Source organism: Rhipicephalus microplus, chromosome 3 (genome assembly GCF_043290135.1).
Source record: "Rhipicephalus microplus isolate Deutch F79 chromosome 3, USDA_Rmic, whole genome shotgun sequence".
Taxonomy (NCBI): Eukaryota; Metazoa; Arthropoda; class Arachnida; order Ixodida; family Ixodidae; genus Rhipicephalus; species Rhipicephalus microplus.
In genome coordinates this window covers 187,257,020-187,276,166 of record NC_134702.1, presented here as the reverse complement: position 1 = coordinate 187,276,166, position 19,147 = coordinate 187,257,020, and the positions used below count along the sequence as shown (strand labels likewise).

General features: G+C 43.9%; 1 protein-coding gene across 1 annotated transcript in view; it reads right to left on the bottom strand.

Moving 5' to 3' along the window:
• Nucleotides 1-525: 525 nt before the first annotated feature.
• The window catches only part of LOC142804075 (uncharacterized), a 50,379-nt gene continuing 31,757 nt past the window's right edge, over nucleotides 526-19,147 (bottom strand). The window contains exon 3 of the mRNA XM_075890630.1: nucleotides 526-5,416. Within this exon, the coding sequence (XP_075746745.1) occupies nucleotides 4,599-5,416 (818 nt within the window). The 3' untranslated portion in view covers nucleotides 526-4,598. The remainder of the gene's footprint in view (nucleotides 5,417-19,147) is intronic.

Genomic DNA, 19,147 nt, shown 5'->3' with positions numbered 1-19,147 from the left:
TTTTTAGAGTGTATGCGATGACAATGTCTTGAGCACTGAAACATGTATTTCGTAGCTCCTTAGGGAGAAATTGTCAAATCTCAAATGCTTGAATGTCCGGAAGGCTTTTAACTGCATGATTTCACAGCCTGAACAAAGGAGCGAATTTGATGCGCCTTGTACCTTCTCTATACGGAGACAAAAACACTGCATCCATTCGGGTTTCTAACGTTCTCTGCATTTCTACAAGTACTAGATTCCCGAGTACACAAATTTCAACTATGCATGCCTGTTGCAACCTCAACTGTATAGAAACCAAGAACATTTCTTGGAGAGTTGAAACCAAAACTACGGAGTTAAGTCAATTCATGTTACAAGAAAGAAAATTTAACATGAAAACAGCGCTACGGGGTTATAACATGACAGATAACAGATAGAAAATACGCAGTTTGTAAGCTAATTTTAGAAAATCTTGTAACGGAATAAGCATGTTAGAACATGCGAGTAATTTGAAGCTATATTAAAAGTACACATCCCAGGAATTAGTTAATGTTTATAATTCTTTATTACATGCGGCTCATGACGCAACAAAAAATAGTGACCAAACAATAATTGAATAGATTTTCATGCGTATTTTAAATAAATGAGTGAGGACACGTTTGAAAAAGACCACGTGCATGCTCACGGTCCAATTAACCAAACCATACAATTTGGGTACAAGTCTTTACTGCATCATCTAACCTGTTAGACTGAACTTTCACGTCTTCATTAGCTTGTAACTGTGTTTCAAGTACACTTGATGTAAGGTTAAATTATCTCAACGCAAGTGCTGAATCAATACGCTTAACTTGAATGGTAAACGACTTTGAGAAGTTTAATTGTCAATACGTAATAAATCGTGCATTCAGAAACGAGGGTACTAGATGATTTGCATAGGTACCATTTTTTTCCCAAAGCGTTCGTACAAGGCTGAGACTAGAACGTAAAATCATTGTAGTGAAAACTTGCCTGCGTCGATAGTACTTCACTAACCGGGCAGCACACAGCAGGCGAGGAGGCTCGCCGAGCAAGACATCTCAACACAAAAAGTAAAAAAAAATCATATTGGTGCTAAGTATATGTATCTGGCTGGTGCCTACGAAGCGGGCCTATTTGCTGTTATCACGTTGTACTTTCGAAATAATGCACATTTTCAGCTTTAAATGCGACTATGTCAAAACAAGCTTTTTTTGTACTTATGTTTATCTCCACAGCCACGATATCTAAATTTACAGACTTCGGCCAGTATTTAAATAACGTAATAAATAATATGCCGAAGCAGAATTACTGTTGGTGCGAGGAAGCGTACTTCTTCAACATGACATTTAATTGCGATTACCGAGCGATATAGGTAAAAAAACTTACACAAATTTTTCGTTACAATTCTGAGTGCTAAATCTCTCTCAGTAAGATGTGCAATGGCTTATGATCACAATGATAGCAAAATAATGGCTGTGCTTTTTATGCTTATAGAGAAAAATGTAAAAATTTCACCTAAAATACATGGCGGTTAGAGGACTAACCATGTCTCCTCAAAGGGGCCCTCGAACACTATGCAACCCTATTATGTTTCATTCGTGAATTGTGTAGACTGAAGTACAGACAGACTAATGCAGAAAAAACTGTAGTGATAAAGACACACAGTCTGAAGTTATTTGACTTAGAATATTCAAAATACAAGAAAAAAAATGCCGACTTTCAATTCGGCTTTCACAGAGTCACTTGACCACATTTCACTCGCCCGTGACGTTAGAGGGTTGCCCCAATGAAATAAGCTGAAAGCGCCCACATAGAGGAAGCTTGCACATCACTGTTTCTTTTTTTTTTCCAAAGTAATATTGACCTTGTTGCCACAATAACAAACCTGGTGCTTTTCTTGCCAGAACGTGAGTGGGAGCTACTGTGTCGAAATGAGGTATTTTCTGCTGTTTTTCAGAATATTTCGAGTCACTCCCTCCTCTTATTCTGAGAAAGGAACTTAGAACGACCAAGACAGTGAAGTGCTGTTGACCCTTCGCGCGTTGTTCGGTGAGCCACCCAACGAACAACAATGATGCACTGCACCCCTTCAACAGTGCCCATGCAGGAAGAGACGGCTCGCAAACTCCCCAAAGCAAAAAGAAAAAATGACAGAGAGGTCCTTTGTATGGACCTCAGACCCATGCAAGCCAAAAATCCAGTGGCGATATGGCAGCAGTGTCTCTGTCGTGCTTTGTAGTCGCAGTGATTTTTTTTTCTTGTGGCAACGTCTGTTTTGAATTCAATGAAAAAGTGCCGAGACAAAAAATGAAACAGATTAGTAACCTTAGTTTTGATCCTACACCGCGATCACTTCTAACGTTACATTTATCTAATCATATGACGGCAACCTTCCGGCGTCATTTTTAGCCGCAAAGTTCTGACGAGCACCATTACATAATGATGCGGTCAACAGCGATTTAGTGGCTTTATTGAGGAATTAAAATACTGAATCATTTGATATCCGTGCTTAGACCTATGCTAAAATTACCTCCAGCTATAAATCTATGCAAACCACAAATAAAAAACAGGTGCTTAAATAGTGCTAGAGGGCCCTTTAAAAGGGGTTCTCTAGCACTTTTTACAACCTCATAGTTTTAAGTTTTTTTTTCTAGCTGTTTGTGTACACTGAATACTTAAGAGATAAGTGCTGCAAGAAAGGCAGTGATAGGGGCAGGCAGCGCAAAGTTATTCAGCGTAGAGATATCAAAATACAATGAAATGGTCGCTTACCCTCAACTCGATTTTTGCGGGTTCACCTGACCCGTGGAGGGCTCCGAAAATTTCGATCACCAGTGGTTCTTTATCGAGCATGCAAATGTAAGTGCACAGGCCTCCGACATTTTCACCTCCATCGCAAATGCAGCCCTCGCAGCTGGTATTCGATCCCATGACCTTCGGTTTAGCAGTTGAGCGCTATATATAATCACTAAAACACTGCGAAGGGCACATTGCACTTGCTGACAAGGCTATTCTGGCAAGTAACACATGCAGCCAGCCTTGCTTGGTCACTGGCAGAGCGGCGTTGATGTAATAGCTGATGCCATGTTACGTTTATAGAAGATGGTATAGTCCCGACGATGAGCTCCATCTACACCTCTTTGCTGCTGAGAAGGGTCAGAAAACCTAGCACGAAACTAAACGTGGGTTGTATGGAACTTCCTTTCTACAGCACTTTTTTTTAACGTTTTGTGGCAGCATTTTCAAGTTGTACAGGTGCTCAGTTCTGTCACAAATGTTAAACAGCGGTTTGTTTTCGGGCCCATTGGGAAAATCCTGTACGCCTTGCACCATTTTATTAGTTGATTCTATGTAATTGGATCATGTTTTTTGTAAGGCGGTGTTTCCATGACGATAGATTCCAGTGGACACAAGAAAAGGAACATTGTGTTCACAAGCGCATATGTCTCACAAGGCTGTTCTTTCAACTGAACGATGCATTACGTCAAACACAAGGGCCACACTATTGAGTGAGTGTGCATGTGTTCGAAGAGAGAGCCTTTTAGTAAGAACGGTTAGTTGCAGCGAACACAGGAAAAGGGCCTCTCTAGTGTGTTGGTGCAGATGTGCTCAATGAGGTGGCCTTTTGTTGACAATAATACATAGCAGTGGACAGAGAAGGGACGATTTTCTGTGTGAGTGCAGATGTGTTTAATGAGCCCGCTTTCATTGAAAAACAATGCATTGTAGGGGACGCAGGAAGTTAGCACTCTATAGGCAGATGTGTCCCATAATGCAGATGTGTCCCATAACAGCGCTCTTTTCTGTCCTTGTTTTTTCGCTTCCGTAGTTACGAAGCAACTACTTGTAGGTTGCGCTGTTTCTGCAGTCAGTTGTGTCCCATAAGGCTGTCTACACAAGGTAGGCATTGCAGTAGAGACAAGAAAAAAACTGCTAACGAGTGTGCATGAGGATGTGTCTAACAATCTTGGCTTTTTGCACAAAGGACGCATCGCAGTGAACGCAGGAGGGTCACTCTGCTGTGTGAGTGCGCAAGCGCTGATTTTGGTTGTTTTTCACAGAAAAGATTGCATTGCAGTGGACACAGGAAAAGGGCTGCTATCCAGTGTCGATAAGGATGTGTTTTACGAGGTTGCTTTTTGACACAACTGACGTATCGCAGTGGCTACAGGAGAAAAGACGCTCTCCTGTGCTAGTGCAAATGTGCTCACTTAAGTGGTGGTCCTACGTAAAATATACAGTGCAGTGCACTGGACAGAGGAATAAAGACACTCTCTTGGGTGAGTTCGCATGTGATCACTGAGGTTGCTTTTCACAGTAAAGGATGCATTGCAGTAGACACAGGGAAAAGGCCGCTATCCAGTGTGCACACGGATGTGCCTTGTGAGGTTGCTTTTCCGCATAAAGGACGCATCACAGTGGGCACAGGAGAAAGGACACTCTCCTGTGTGAATGAGCATGTGCTCACGTAAGAAGCGGCTCTGTGTAAATGATGCTTTGCAGTGGACACAGGAGAAGGGTCGCTCTCCTCTGTGCGTGCGGATGTGTCGCTTGAGGGTGGTTCTTTCTGCGAAAGACATGTTGCACTTGACGCAAGAAAATTAATGCGCTCCTGAGTGCTTGCGCATGTGCTTCACGAGGGTACTTTTCTGTACAAAAGAAGCATTGCAGCGAACACAGGGAAACAGATGGTCTCCTGTGTGCGTGCGCATGTGTTGCTCAAGGTGCCTTTTCCGCAGAAAGGATGCACTGCAGTTGACACAGGAGAAGGGGCGCTCTCCTGTGTGGATGCGCGTGTGCTCCATAAAGTGGCTTTTGTGCGTAAAGGATGCATTGCAGTGAACACACAAAAATGCAGGCTTTGGGGTGTGCTTGCGGATATGGTGATCCTCGAGGGCCTCTTTCAGTAAAAAAACAGCATCGCAGTGGTCACAGGAAAAAATAGCCTCGCCTTTGTGCTTGGGGATGTGCATTAGGAGGTCGATTTTGCGTACAAAAGACGCACTGCAGTGAACACAGGAAAATGGCCGCTCTCCTGTGTGAGTGTGCAAGTGTTTCGTGAGGTCCCCTTCAAAGGAAAAGGATGCACTGCAGTGGGCACAGGAGAAGAGCCGTTGTTCCATGTGCGTGTGGATGTGTCTAACAAGGGTGTATTTCCTCGAAAAGGATGCATTGCAGTGGACACATGAGAAGGGGTGCTCTCCTGTGTGGGTGCGCACGTGAGCCTCCACCTTGGACTTGCACATGAATGCAGCTGGACAAAAGCGGCACTGGAAGGGGGGCTCGTCCTTATGTTTCCAAAGGTGCCTAATCATAGTTGACTTGTCCAGGGTCACATAGGTGCACTGCTGGCAGGAATGAAGTCTGCCTCGTACAGACACCAGTGAAGAAGACGGTTCCAAGGACCAAGACAAGGAGCCTGCAAAGCAATCGACAGCACACAAAGTAGGTGTAAATTATGTGTCTTAACTAGACTACAGCAGCAGGCAATACACAAAGGTGGCTGCACATGTAAGAGAAGTAGATGCTTATCTTGTCTCACACAAACAAAAGCTTCTTGCAACAGAGCACCGACGCAGCAAGTATTTTGAAAGTTCCCATCTTGCTGCGGGTAAATGCTATGGTCAACACATGCAAACACCAGGTGTGAAAAACAAGAATATAATTAAGCTATCATTCCAGTGCTATATCGAAAATTTCAAAAGTGTTTCAATGCACACTAATAAAAACTAGCCCATTAAACTACTTACTGTACTTCAGTTTGCAGAGAAGTATTCACAAAACACTGCACAAAGATCACCACTGCCTATCACAGCACATCAAGCATAATAAAAATTATGAGTAAATTATTATGTAGTGCAATATGTAAAAGCAAAAAAAAAATGCATTGTGCACTGCCACAGTAACTGTTTATATAATACTGCCACAGTTTACAAATTTTCCACAAACCTCCCGCAGCAGTGGTGTAGCGGCAAAGGTATTCGGCTGCGGACCAGCAGGTCGCAGAGTCGAATCTCGGCTGCAGCGGCTGCATTTCCGATGGAGGCAGAAATGTTGTAGGCCCGTGTGCTCAGATTTAGGGGCAAGTTAAAAACCCCCGGGGGTCTAAATTTACGGAGCCCTCCACTATGGCGTCTCTCATTAATCATATGGTGGTTTTGAAACGTTAAACCCCACATATCAATAAAAAATCAAACGCCTCTGTACAGTTTCAATAAGACCACAATTATAACCAAAGAACACAATGTCATTTACGAATCATTAGTCGCATCTTGCAGTATCAAAGTAAACCACCACTACACCACATTGGGACAACCCATCTGCAAAGCTATTTTTCTAAGCAAGGAGAGATATGTAAAAACGAAAAGATGCATTATTAAATGCTTACTCTGAACCATGAGACATTTGTAAACATGGTGTGTGTGCTGGAGCTAAAAATACAACAAGTGGACTTGTCGTTTTTAAGGCTTCTAGACAAAAAGTCGACTTCGACACCCACACAGTGTTTACAAAACTTTTACCTCAGGCTTTTATCTTCTCCTTCTTGCCTTTTGTATTGGCTTCCAGTCTAAATTAGTAATTTGTAGCACAAGCGAAATTTCTTCATGTCGCAATTTAAGCACTTCAATAAAATTCATTACTTTCTCAATTTCAATAGTATTATGCACAAACATTGAAAAAAAAAAGACTAGTAAATCTCATACATTTCAATGCTAGCATTCAGGAGAAGTCTAGGCATGGTCACATCATTATCACAAACTCAAGTTGATACTACTACAACTTAAGGTGTAAAATAGTAAATGACATTTATGTAGAATCTACTACAATGCCCGCATTGCAATATGCAAAAAATGTAAATTTTGAGTGCTATTCAACGGTGTGGGAGTAGAAGGCTCAACACAAACATTTATTAGTCAGGTGGAAGCGCTTATGTCTTGGCCATGGAGTCCTAGCTTCTCTGTGTCGTCTTTCGCAGACCTGAAGTGCACTGTCAACTACATGCCCTCCCCCCCCCCCCCCTTTGTGATAAAGGCATTGCCATTGAGCAGTTTATCGGCTTGAGATGGCGTTGCCAGTGTCAACGTGAGCTGTCTTCGGATGGTCTATAAAAATTGCGTCTTTGCAACCGTTAACCTGGAGAGGATACTCAGGATCGTGCTTGGAAACTTTTTTTAAAGGAATACCAAAAGGTGCTTGTAACCGAGTGCAAGTAGCATCATGACGGATGAAGACATGAATGGTATGAAGGAATGATGGGCTCATATTTATTTATTTATTTATTTATTTATTTATTTATTTATTTATTTATTTCAAATACTTCAAAGGCCCCAGCTGGCGTGTTACATGAGGGATGGGTATTAATTACAGAATAAAAAAAAAAGTAATTCGAGAGCAATCTAGAATTGATGCGGGTCGGAGTGGTGCATGGTAGTTGCAGGCAGACGGTTCCAGTCCTGTGCAGTTGTCACAAAAAAGGAGCGAAGATGTGCGGTGCTTTGGGCTGGTGGAGGATACACTCCGCTTGAATGGTTTGTGCGGCTTGATGAGCAATGTACTGGCAGGACGGCTGGAATTTGGATGGGGGCATGATAAAATTTGTGAAAAGGCATAGTCGAGATATGTGACGTAATTCTAGATTAGAAAGGTGAGCACGAGTTTTAAGTGTGGAAACACTAGAATTGTAGGTATATTCAGAGTAGATAAAATGCACAGCACGGTTTTGAATTGATTAGAGAATGTTGGATAAGTGAGATTGGGGGGAATTTCAGACAGAACATGCATACTCTAATGTTGGACGAACAAGTGTGACATACGATACTAGTTTATCTGATGTGGGCGCAAGTCTAATGTGTCTACGTAGAAAACCCTGAGTGCGATTCACGGAGTTGGATATGTTAGTCACGTGAGCTGACCAGGAAATGTTACTTGAAAATGTGACACCAAGATATTTGTAAGATTTAGCAGGTGAGACTGCAGAGCTGGAAATGGTATATTCTGCTGACTGGTGATGGGGCCTGCGATGAAAATATACCAATGAAGTTTTCTTTATGTTTAAAGACATTAACCACTTATCACACCAGGATACAATTAGATTGAGGTCGTTTTGAAATGTAGTAGTGTCTGCGCTGTTTGCTATGGGACGGTATACGACGCAGTCTGCAAAGAGGCGAATGCTTGAAGAGATGTTGGATAGGTCATTGATGTAAATGAGAAAAAGTAATGGTCCAAGCACTGTACTTTGCGGCACACCAAAGATTACAGAGGAATGGCTAGACGAGACGGAGTTAGCATGCACAAATTGTTGGTGATTGGTAAGCAAACTGCGAATCCAATTAAATACATTTGTATTAATGTTTAGACGAGAAAGCTTTAGTAGTAGCTGTTGATGCGGGACTTTGTCAAATGTTTTTTCAAAGTCTAAGAAGAGGGCATCAACAGGTATGTTTATGTCGAGGCTGGAACTGATATCATGATAAAATAAAGCTAGTTGTGTGTCACATGAAAATCCTGAGCGAAAGCCGTACTGACTGGAATGAAAATAGTTATTGCTGACTGGAATGAAAATAGTTATTGCTGACTAAGAACTTGATGATGTTAGAGTAAATCACATGCTCCATTACTTTGGAGCAAATGCTAGTAAGGGAAATGGGGCGATAACTGCTGCAAAGAGGTGAAGGTCCTTTTTTGGGCGCTGGAACAATCTTGCCCACTCTCCAGTCTTCCGGCACCACTCCTAATGATAGTGACTGCTGAAAAATATGACAGAGTAGTGTACTAGCAATTGATTACGTGTTTTTGAGCATTTTCGGGTTGATGCCATCGATGCCGCATGAAGATGTGAGTTTCAGTGAGTCGATTAGTTTTGCGATGCCGTTTCAGCAGAATGTGATGTCCGGCATCTCGCCATGGTTGGGATTAAGAAATGAAGGCAAGTTATCGACATGTTCAACGGTAAACACGGAAGAAATAAAGCTGTTAAATTGTTCGGCGGCCTCGTGATCGGGAATTGGATGGTTTTGATCGTTGTGCAGTACTAATGATTGGAAAGTACTTGGGTTAATTGTGTTCCAGAATTTTTTGGGGTTGTTGCTTAACATAGCAGGCAATGTTTGTGAAAAAAATACGTTTTTCTTTGTTAGCAAGTTTATCGAATTCTTTTTCTGCAGCGTAGTACCTGTGTATAAACGATCTTCAAATCACAATGAAGTGGCAGAGGTACAACAGTAGTCATAGTAGTGCACAGGATGTCAGCGTTAGAGTGTACCTTAGCAAATGTCTGTTCCGACACAAATAACACGTCAGGTACGTGACATGTCACGCCAAAAACTAGCTCTGCGAATGAGCACCGTGCATCTTCACCGCGGCACAAAGACCTCGCAGAACCAAAGGCAGACACTTTGTCGATTGAATTCTTATTGTATTTTTTCGCGTATAACCCGCCCCTGCATATAATCCGCACCCCCACTTTCAGCTCACCGAGAAAGAAAAAAAACCTCGCGTATTGCCCGCACATTTGATATACAGGAAAGGCTGTACAAAGCTACTGCTCAAGCAACATAGCCCATTTGTAGACAGAAAAAGCTTTATTTAGCAAGCAGAATACGCTGTCCGCAAGACCAGTCACAATTCACTCACTGTCGCTGCTCTCGCTAGAGCTATCACTTGAGCCGCAGTCCTCACTATTATGCACAAGGTCATCTTTGGTTCCATCTATGTTGTTTGTGATGCAGCATTTCTTGAAACTTTTTCGCACCATCTCACCTGGAATGGCCTTCCATGCCTCAACAATCCACTAGCAGAATAGGTCAATATCAGGCCTTCGGACTCGTCCTGTCGGCGTCAAGTCATAGCAGCCTTTGGCCATCCACTCGGTGTAATAACGCTTGACATACGCTTTGAAGGGCTTGTTAAGCGACACATCTAGAGGCTGCAACATTGACGTCATTCCATTGGGTTATAACAACTAAGTCGGTTCCGTTGCGTGAAAGGCAGTCCTTCACTTCCTCAGTTCTGTGGCCGCTGAACGAGTCAAGAAAGAGCATGCACCTCTTTGCGAGCATCGCACCGGGCCTCTTCTCTCATACCGCCTTGATCCAGTCTACGAACAAGTCACTGTTCATTCACGCGTTCTCCTGTGGGCGCACCACCACACTGGCAGGCAAATGAACATTTGGTAGAGTTTTCATTTTCAAGATGACGTACGGTCGCAGTTGCGTGCTGTCGGCGAGGGCACAAAGCAAGACTGTGATGCGCAGTTTCGTGTTCCCGCCGGTCAGCACGCTCACCGAACTGCTGCCCGTCTTCTCAATCGTTGTGTCCAACGGCATTTAAAAATAAACAGGAGTTTCATCGGCATTGCCGATTTGCGAGAAAATGTAATGGTGCTGCTTTCGCAGGCTAATGACATATCTCTGGTACTTGAGCAGCTTCTCCTCTTAAGAAGCCGGCAAGCATCGACATATTGTAGTCCGCCGTCTGATTGAGAGCCCTTGCCCCCTCATAAAGCGGTGCAGCCATCCGCGGCTCGCACGGAACTCATGAGGTAGGCCTAGCTCCCTCGAAAGTCGCCGCGCTTCTACTTGGGCCACCTCGGTCGATACGGCGTGACCCCTGCTTCTCAGATCTTCGATGAACTTCACTAGCTCCGCCTCCAGCTCAGGGTAGGCACCGGTCTTGGGGCCATGAAATGACGTACGATCGCGGTGCACGGCTTGTAGGCTCTCTTTCTTCTTTCTCCACAGTCGCACGCAGGACTCGTCCACATCGTGCTGTCTTCCCGCTTCGCGATTTCCGAATTTCTCGGCGACGGCGATGATCTTAAGCTTTTGCTGTGCCGTGAAGGCCTGCCGCCGTACGCTACTCATGGTGACAGAACAGATTGACTTAGGCTTGGCGAACGGGTCGAGATGTGGAGAACTAGCGGTATCAGCGAGGTAAAGAGCGCTCACACTCGGCGACAACTTGATAGCACTACCCCTTCTAGTACACTGTAACAGCACCCTGGAAACAACAGAACCGAAATGCATGCCTGCTACCGCGTCAAAAGGTAGTACATTAATTTACTGATAATATCTCTATAGGCACTGTAATATCTCATTTGCCTTGCTGAAATAAATACTCCTTTATTTATTATGAAACTTTCTTAGACAGCACCACCTTTTCGGCAAGCCCTTTCCAAAAGTAAACATGGCGTCCGTGATGTAGGGACATGTGGAGGGTCACTGAGCGGCCACGAACGTCCAAAAAATATACTTGTGGTGTGACACTGAGATTTTACACTGAACAATCAAATTGTCTCTGCCCAAATGTTTTTCTAAATGCTTTGACGATGCAAGCAAGCAAAACCAAACTTGGCCGCAAGCTGCCGTGCTACTTGCGGAGCAACACGAATTTGCAGAAACCGCCTCCGTAGCCTTCAGTACACTGTTAAAGGTCTTCACAGCACAACACGCATTGCTGTGAAGCAGCACTATAGGAAAAACCCCGCGTATTATCTGCACCTCCACTTAGCTACTGAAATTTTAGGGTTTTTGGTGCGGGTTATGCGCGCGAAAATACGGTAAGTCTTGCACACGCATTGATTTGATATATGGGGTTTAACGTCCCAAAACCACCATATGATTATGAGAGACGCCGTAGTGGAGGGCTCTGGAAATTTTCACCACCTGGGGTTCTTTGACGTGCGCCCAAATCTGAGCACACGGGCCTACAACATTTCTGCCTCCATTGGAAATGTAGCCGCCACAGTCGGGATTCGATCCCGCGACCTGGCGGTTAGCAGCCGAATACCTTAGCCACTAGACCACCGCGGCGGGGCGAGTCTTGCACACACAGTGATGCCTTCAGCGTACGATGAAAGCGTTCTAGCATGCCGTTCAAAGTGGGGTGTTTAGGTGTAGTTTGTATCAGTGTTACACCTAGAAGGCGGGAGACAGCCCCAAAGAGGGATGATTCAAACTGTCTCCCTGGAGCAGTTGTTACGGTTTACAGCAACCCATAATAAGTGATCCAGGTGTCCACGCGAGCCTGTGCAACATATTCTGAAGTGGTCTTGCTTAAAGGCTTTGCTTCCAGCTAGCGGGCAAATCGATCGATAGAAGAGAGTATCTAATGTGTCATTTTTGTTCAACCACTTGACAGGCACATGAAAATACACTGTACACATTGTTTGGTTCAAAGGGAAAAAGGCTGCATGTCGCAGCTTGACTGGCCCCTTCAGCTAGAAAAAGAAGTACAAGTTCAAAGTTGACAACAAAAAACTCGTAAAAAAAGTAATCTATGAAAAAATTAAACTAAATAACCAAAACAAAAATCATCCAACATCCATGAACAACACAAGCAGAACACCCAATTTAACATATCAGTTTTGGACAATATACACACATATCAAGTATTAATTTCCATTAGATCATCCCATTTGGAAGACTGCAATGTAGCACTTCAAATTCTAGAGTTAGTGGGAGAACATGGTACATGCTAAGTCTCCGTGACCAGAATAACGCGACTGCCATAATTAGGTTGCAAGGCGGCTGAAGTGAGTAAAAGAGAACTTTCCCTGCAGATTGACAGAAGCTGCTATTCTTATTATCTAGCGAGTGGGTTCCGGGACAGCGGTAACAGATTCATAATTCCGACAAGAACATAGCTAAATGGAACGTCTGGTGGTGGAACTAAAAAACCCCGTGGATCAAAGCCGTGGTAGGCTGAGCGCACACACTACATAGTTGTACTTGGCCGTCGGCAATGCGATGTGTTAACGGTAAAGCAGCACTTTGATGTGGATAAATCAGAGCTCAGAATCTCTGGGCCGGAACTCGGGAAGTTTTGAGTGTGGCGACGGAAGGTGTTGTACGTTCTTGGGAGCTCGATTCCATGATGTTTAAGAGACGGGACAAAGAGTGGCGATGCAGGAAGCATCCGAGGTCACCAAGTTTTGGGAGCAGAAGGCTCAACACAACATAGCCAGGTGACAGAGCCTATGTCAAGGCCATGAAGTTTGAGCTTCTTTGTGTCTTCGTCTTCCGTGGACACGAAGCACACTGTCCCCTACAAAGGTAATGGACAATTGATAATTGTTGGGGTATATCTCAAGACCCAAGCAAGCGCTGACAATTTTATCCGCATAACCAACTCGTTGCGTCGTAGGTGCAGTTTTGTGCTATCGTATATTCATGATGAGAGAGCAGCGATGGCGTAGTGGTTAGAGCATCCGCCTCGCATTCAAAAAGTCCGTGGTTCAAATCCCGGTGCCGCGCAGTTCCCAACCGGATAAAAAAAAATCTGCGTGGTGATGGAACTGCATTACGAGGCCTGGGGTGCGGCCTCACCGGTAAACACCGCCGGGCACGCACTTTCTCACCAGAGAAGGATTGGCCACCCTGGTGTAGTATCTGGCCACTACTTCCCACATGCATACGTCAATCAACTCATGGCCCTCAGTCCCCAGCAGCCGCAAAGCAACTGACCATGGCGGCGGTCAGATCTGCAACGCAGCAGAGGATGCTAAGAATTTCCAGATCCGGACAGGCTGCCATTGGAACCTGAACTTGGCAACCTTTAACGCTAAAACCTTATCTAGTGAGGGAAGTCTAGCTGTACTATTCGTGAAGCTAGAGGGTGTTAAATAGGATATAATAGGGCTCAGTGAGGTTAGGAGGACAGGTGAGGCCTATACGGTGCTAAGGAATGGGCACGTCCTTTGGTATCGCGGCTTGGCTGACAGAGGAGAACTGGGGTGGGGTTCCCAATTCACAGAAACATAGCTGGCAAAATAGAGGAATACTATAGCATTAATGAATGGGTGGTAGGTATCGTAATTAAACTTAATAAAAGATACAAGATGAAGGTAGTACAGGCTTACGCGCCTACATCCAGCCATGATGACACTTCAGTTGAAAGCTTCTATGAAGACGTGGAATCGGCAATGAATAAGGTAAAAACACAGTATACTAGAGTGATGGGCGACTTTAATGCAAAGGTAGGGAAGAAGCAGGATGGAGACCAGGCAGTAGGAGATTATGGCATCGGTACTAGAAATGCCAGAGGAGAGCTACTAGTAGAATTCGCAGAACCCAATAATTTACGGATTTTGAATACCTTCTACCGAAAACGAGAAAACCGCAAGTGGACATGGAGGAGCCCTAATGGCGAAAATAAGAACGAAATAGACTTTATAATGAGTGTACACCCAGGAATCGTGCAGGATGTGGAAGTGGTTGGCAAAGTACGATGCAGTGACCATAGAATGGTACGGTCTCGAATTCGCCTAAACTTGAAGAAAGAACGACAGAAACTGATACGCAAGAAGCCAATCAATGAGCTAGCACTGAGAGGGAAAGTACAGGAATTCAGAGTGTCGCTGCAGAACAGGTACTCGGCTCTTAGTGAGGAAACCAACCTTAGCGTAGATACAATGAATGATAATCCGACGAGTATTATTATGGAGTGTGCAGTGGAAGTTGGAGGCAGGGTAGTTAGACAGGACACTGGCAAGCTTTCCCAGGAAACGAAGAACCTAATTAAGAAGCGTCAAATCATGAAAGTGTCAAGTACAACAGAAAAAATAGAACTGGTAGAGTTTTCGAAGTTGATTAATAGACGTAAGGTATCCGATGTAAGAAGATATAACATGCAGAGAATTGAACACGCTCTGAAAAACGGAGGAAGCGTCAAAGCAGTGAAGAGGAAACTTTGGATAGGTGAAAATCGGATGTATGCACTAAGGGACAAAGAAGGCAAAATAACTACCAATATGAATAGGATAGTTAAAATAACGGAGGAGTTTTACAGAGATCTGTACAGTAGCCGGGGCAACCACGACTTTAATACTATAAGAACTAGCAGTAACTCAGATGACACCCCACCAGTAATGACAGAAGAAGTCAGAAAAGCTTTGGAGAGCATGCAAAGAGGCAAAGCTGCTGGTGAGGATCAGGTAACATCAGATCTGCTAAAAGATGGAGGACAGATTGTGTTAGAAAAACTAGCCACCCTGTTTACGAGGTGTCTCCTGACGGGAAGAGCACCAGAGTCTTGGAAGAACGCTAACATCATCTTAATACATAAGAAAGGAGATGACAAGGACTTGAAGAATTACAGGCCGATTAGCTTGCTCTCTGTAGCATACAAGCTATTTACAACGGTAATTGCTAACAGAGTAAAGAAAACATTAGAATACAATCAACCAAAGGAACAAGCAGGATTTAGAACAGGCTACTCAATAATCGACCACATTCATACTATCAATCAGGTAATAGAGAAATGCTCAGAGTATAACCAACCACTATACATAGCCTTCATAGATTACGAGAAGGCGTTTGATTCAGTAGAAATATCAGCCGTCATGCAGACACTGCAGAATCAGGGCGTCGATGAAGTATATATAAACATCCTGGAAGAAATCTACAGGGGATCAACTGCTACCATAGTGCTTCATAAAGAAAGCAACAGAATACCAATCAAGAAGGGTGTAAGGCAGGGGGCACAATCTCTCCAATGCTGTTTTCCACGTGCTTACCGGAGGTTTTCAGAAGCCTGGAATGGGAACAGTTAGGGATAAGAGTTAATGGAGAGTACCTTAGTAACCTGCGCTTCGCCGATGACATTGCATTGCTGAGTAACTCAGGGGACGAATTGCAACTCATGATTACGGATTTAGACAAGGAGAGCAGAAAGGTGGGTCTTAAAATGAATCTGCAAAAAACGAAAGTAATGTACAACAACCTCGGAAAAGAGAAGTGCTTCGGGATAAATAACAGTGCACTTCAAGTTGTAAAAGACTATGTCTACTTAGGGCAGGTAATAACCGCGGAGCCGAATCACGAGATTTAAGTAACTAGAAGAATAAAAATGGGGTGGAGCACATTTGGCAAGCACTCTCATTATGACAGGTAGATTGCCACTATTCCTCAAGAGAAAGGTATATAACAGCTGTATCTTGCCGGTACTTAGCTACGGAGCAGAAACCTGGAGATTTACAAAGAGGGTTCAGCTTAAATTGAGGACAACGCAGCGAGCAATGGAAAGAAAAATGGTAGGTGTAACCTTAAGAGACAAGAATGGATTAGGGAAGAACAAAAATTAGGGAGTGGATTAGGGAACAAACGGGGGTTAAGAATATCATAGCTGATATCAAAAAGAAGAAATGAACATGGGCCGGGCATGTAGCGCATAGACAGGATAACTGCTGGTCGTTAAGGGTAACTAGCTGGATTCCCAGAGAAGGCAAGCGGGTTAGAGGGAGATAGAAGGTTAGGTGGGCAGATGAGATTAAGAAGTTTGGGGGTACAAATTGGCAGCAGCAAGCACAAAACCGGGTTAACTGGCGGAACATGGGAGAGGCCTTTGTCCTGCAGTGGACGTGGTCAGGCTGATGATGATGATGATGATGATCTCAAGACCACCATAAGATTATGAGAGATTCCATAGTGAACGGCTCCGGATATTTCTATCACTTCAAGTCTTTTACTATGCATCTAAACACACGAGCCACAAGCATTTTTGTCTAAATCAACAATGTGAACACCAAAGCAGGAATTCGATCACAGGACCTCGGAATCAGCAGTCGAGCACAATAACCACAAGGCCACTCGGGCGGGTTAGCAGGAGTGGAGACATTTGCAGCAGTCAAATTATTACTGGTAAAGGGACCACAAACAAAGAAGTAAAATGCAAATACACTTTTATCCTTGGCATCAATCAGAGGAACGTTATAAATTTGGTAATCGATTCCACACAGCTAGTTACCTTTTCAAAAAAAAAAAAGAGAACAAGCTCTTCAGCATATACACTAGACAATACAAACAATGACACTGTATTAGACAGGAAGAATAGAATTGAAGAGATGCGGTAGTGTGATGCATTGACATATGGAACACGAATGTCAAATGTATAGAGAACCAGAGCAATACGAGAGTCATTCACTAGTAGCGATACTCTCAGTACTTGTTTCTTCAATTTAACACACAATATGTGGGTGGACTGCAGTAGCATCTCAATGTTACAAATATTGAGGAGTGACAATAAATACTTGAAAATACTTGCGTAAGCTGAGCTTCATAAATATGTAAAACTAGTATCCAAGTTTGGGCAGCGCTTGGATGCCCAAGTGATGAAAATAAAGAAAGTTAGCACATGTTTCAATTCCTTATTTCATAAGGCCACAGAAACATTACAGGAGGACATTCTGAGCAATCACCAGTAGTTTACAGATGTCGATGATCATAGTGGTACTCTTACTGATATAGCACACACAGATGTGTGAGATACCACGTCAAAATGGGCGGCATTTCCTAAAAGCTAGAATATCTTTGACCATTTTAGTGTTCTCCGGAATATTTCAGTACAACATCAAGAATGTGACTTTATGGTGTAGGAAAGGGTCCAACTTTCCCTTTATAACAATACTGATTGTTGGCCTAGTTGGTACTTGCTTACTGACATGCTTTGGCCCCAAATAACACATACACAAAGTAAAGAAACACTCAACGACACGCACAAGCAACACTTCCAACTAAAGTAGACCGGGCGCAAATCCAGACTTGAGTAACATTGCATTTGCCTATGCATTGCAATGCATTGCTATACAATGCATTTGCCTATGCATTGTAAAGCCCGCGGGTGTGCACCACGTTTTAACGAGTTTAAGATTCTAGGTAGAAGTAGGCATAAAACTGCGCGTGAGTTGATGGATGCATATTACATTAAAAAGAAAGGTGAAAGCTGTATCAGCAAACCGTCGGTGACGACGTACTTATCGGAGAAGAGATTGTTCGATCGCTGGATAGCGAAAGGCTGTGTGAAGACCGCGCATGTCTGTATGTTGTTACTTAAGTCTGGATTTGCGCCCCGTCTACTTTAGTTGGAAGTGCCACTTGTGCGTGTCATTGAGTGTTTCTTTACTTTCTGTGGGTATTATTTGCAGCCAAAGCATTTCCCTTTATTTTTTTAGACGTGCTAAGAAGCTCACTTATCCACGCAGAAGGGTACTGCGATCATATTTTGTAAATGTGACAGCACCGCGTAGACAGTAATTTCATCAAGTTATTCTCATGCTTCGCTCCCGTGTTTCAAAGGTTTGTCCCCGACTTTGCTCTTCTGCTGCCAAGTGTTGCCCAAAGACAAGATTCAGTAACACTGACCCTTGCAGCTGGTTCTCTGCACTACAACTATCTCTTTGCCTTGAACTGTTGTGATTTTGGCTGCGTAGTTGTCACGTCTGCCGCTTATATACTTCACTCGCTGATATTTTGCACCCACATCGCAACACCTGCGAGTGTCATGGTCTTTACAGATGGTCAAAGAGGCAGGAACAGCAAGGAACAGGAAAAACCATTTATGATAACCAAACTCAATGAAAAACCTAATTAACAAAAGACCTGCTAAATGCGTTACAACAATTTCCCACACACTATAGATACAAGACTAGAGTGTGATATTTACGAAATCTAAGGTGCGTTGCCTTGACTGCGGCTGTACCAATTTTGGTTCTTGGTGCGCTGCTTACAGAGTCTTGCTGCAGGCCATCTGTCTGGCGAGTCCTAACAAGGTTGCGGTCACTGGACTGAGCTTGTCGAACTCCTGGCTGCGCCCCGCAGCTCAAACGACATTGTCGCGAAGGCTGGGGTACGTCCTTCCTAGGAGCTGTGCTCGTAGGGTTACGGCAAACACCGTGCCGCTTCGACCTATTGTTCGCGCAGGTCTGCGTTCAAAGCCCCCGCGCCTCTGTCTGTCCCGGCCACGTTGCCGCTCGTGCCCTTTTTCTCGCCTTCATCATCTTTTTTTTTTTCGAATTTCTCTTCAAGTCAGGCAGGCGTTATTCAAATCAAACAGGCATACCTTCGTCGTCCTTCCCCCCCCCCTTCTTATTTTGTTATATATATATACACTCCGTGCGGGACCTATAGAAGGCACCTTGAACAACACGCACAGCGCCACTTGTGGTGTGGCGGGCGCGCAACTTTGAGAGTCGCTGCAGACAGCAGCGCCTAATTTTTTTGATGGCTATGGTAACACAAGCACCTGTGGCCGGCGGGTTAGTGCGTGCTTCAAGAAGAATTTAAAGATATCGTAGGGGGACAATCTTCCACGATGTCAACATGAATGAATGGGAAAACCTTCACGAAATCAGCCACGTTTTTTGCGTTAATGA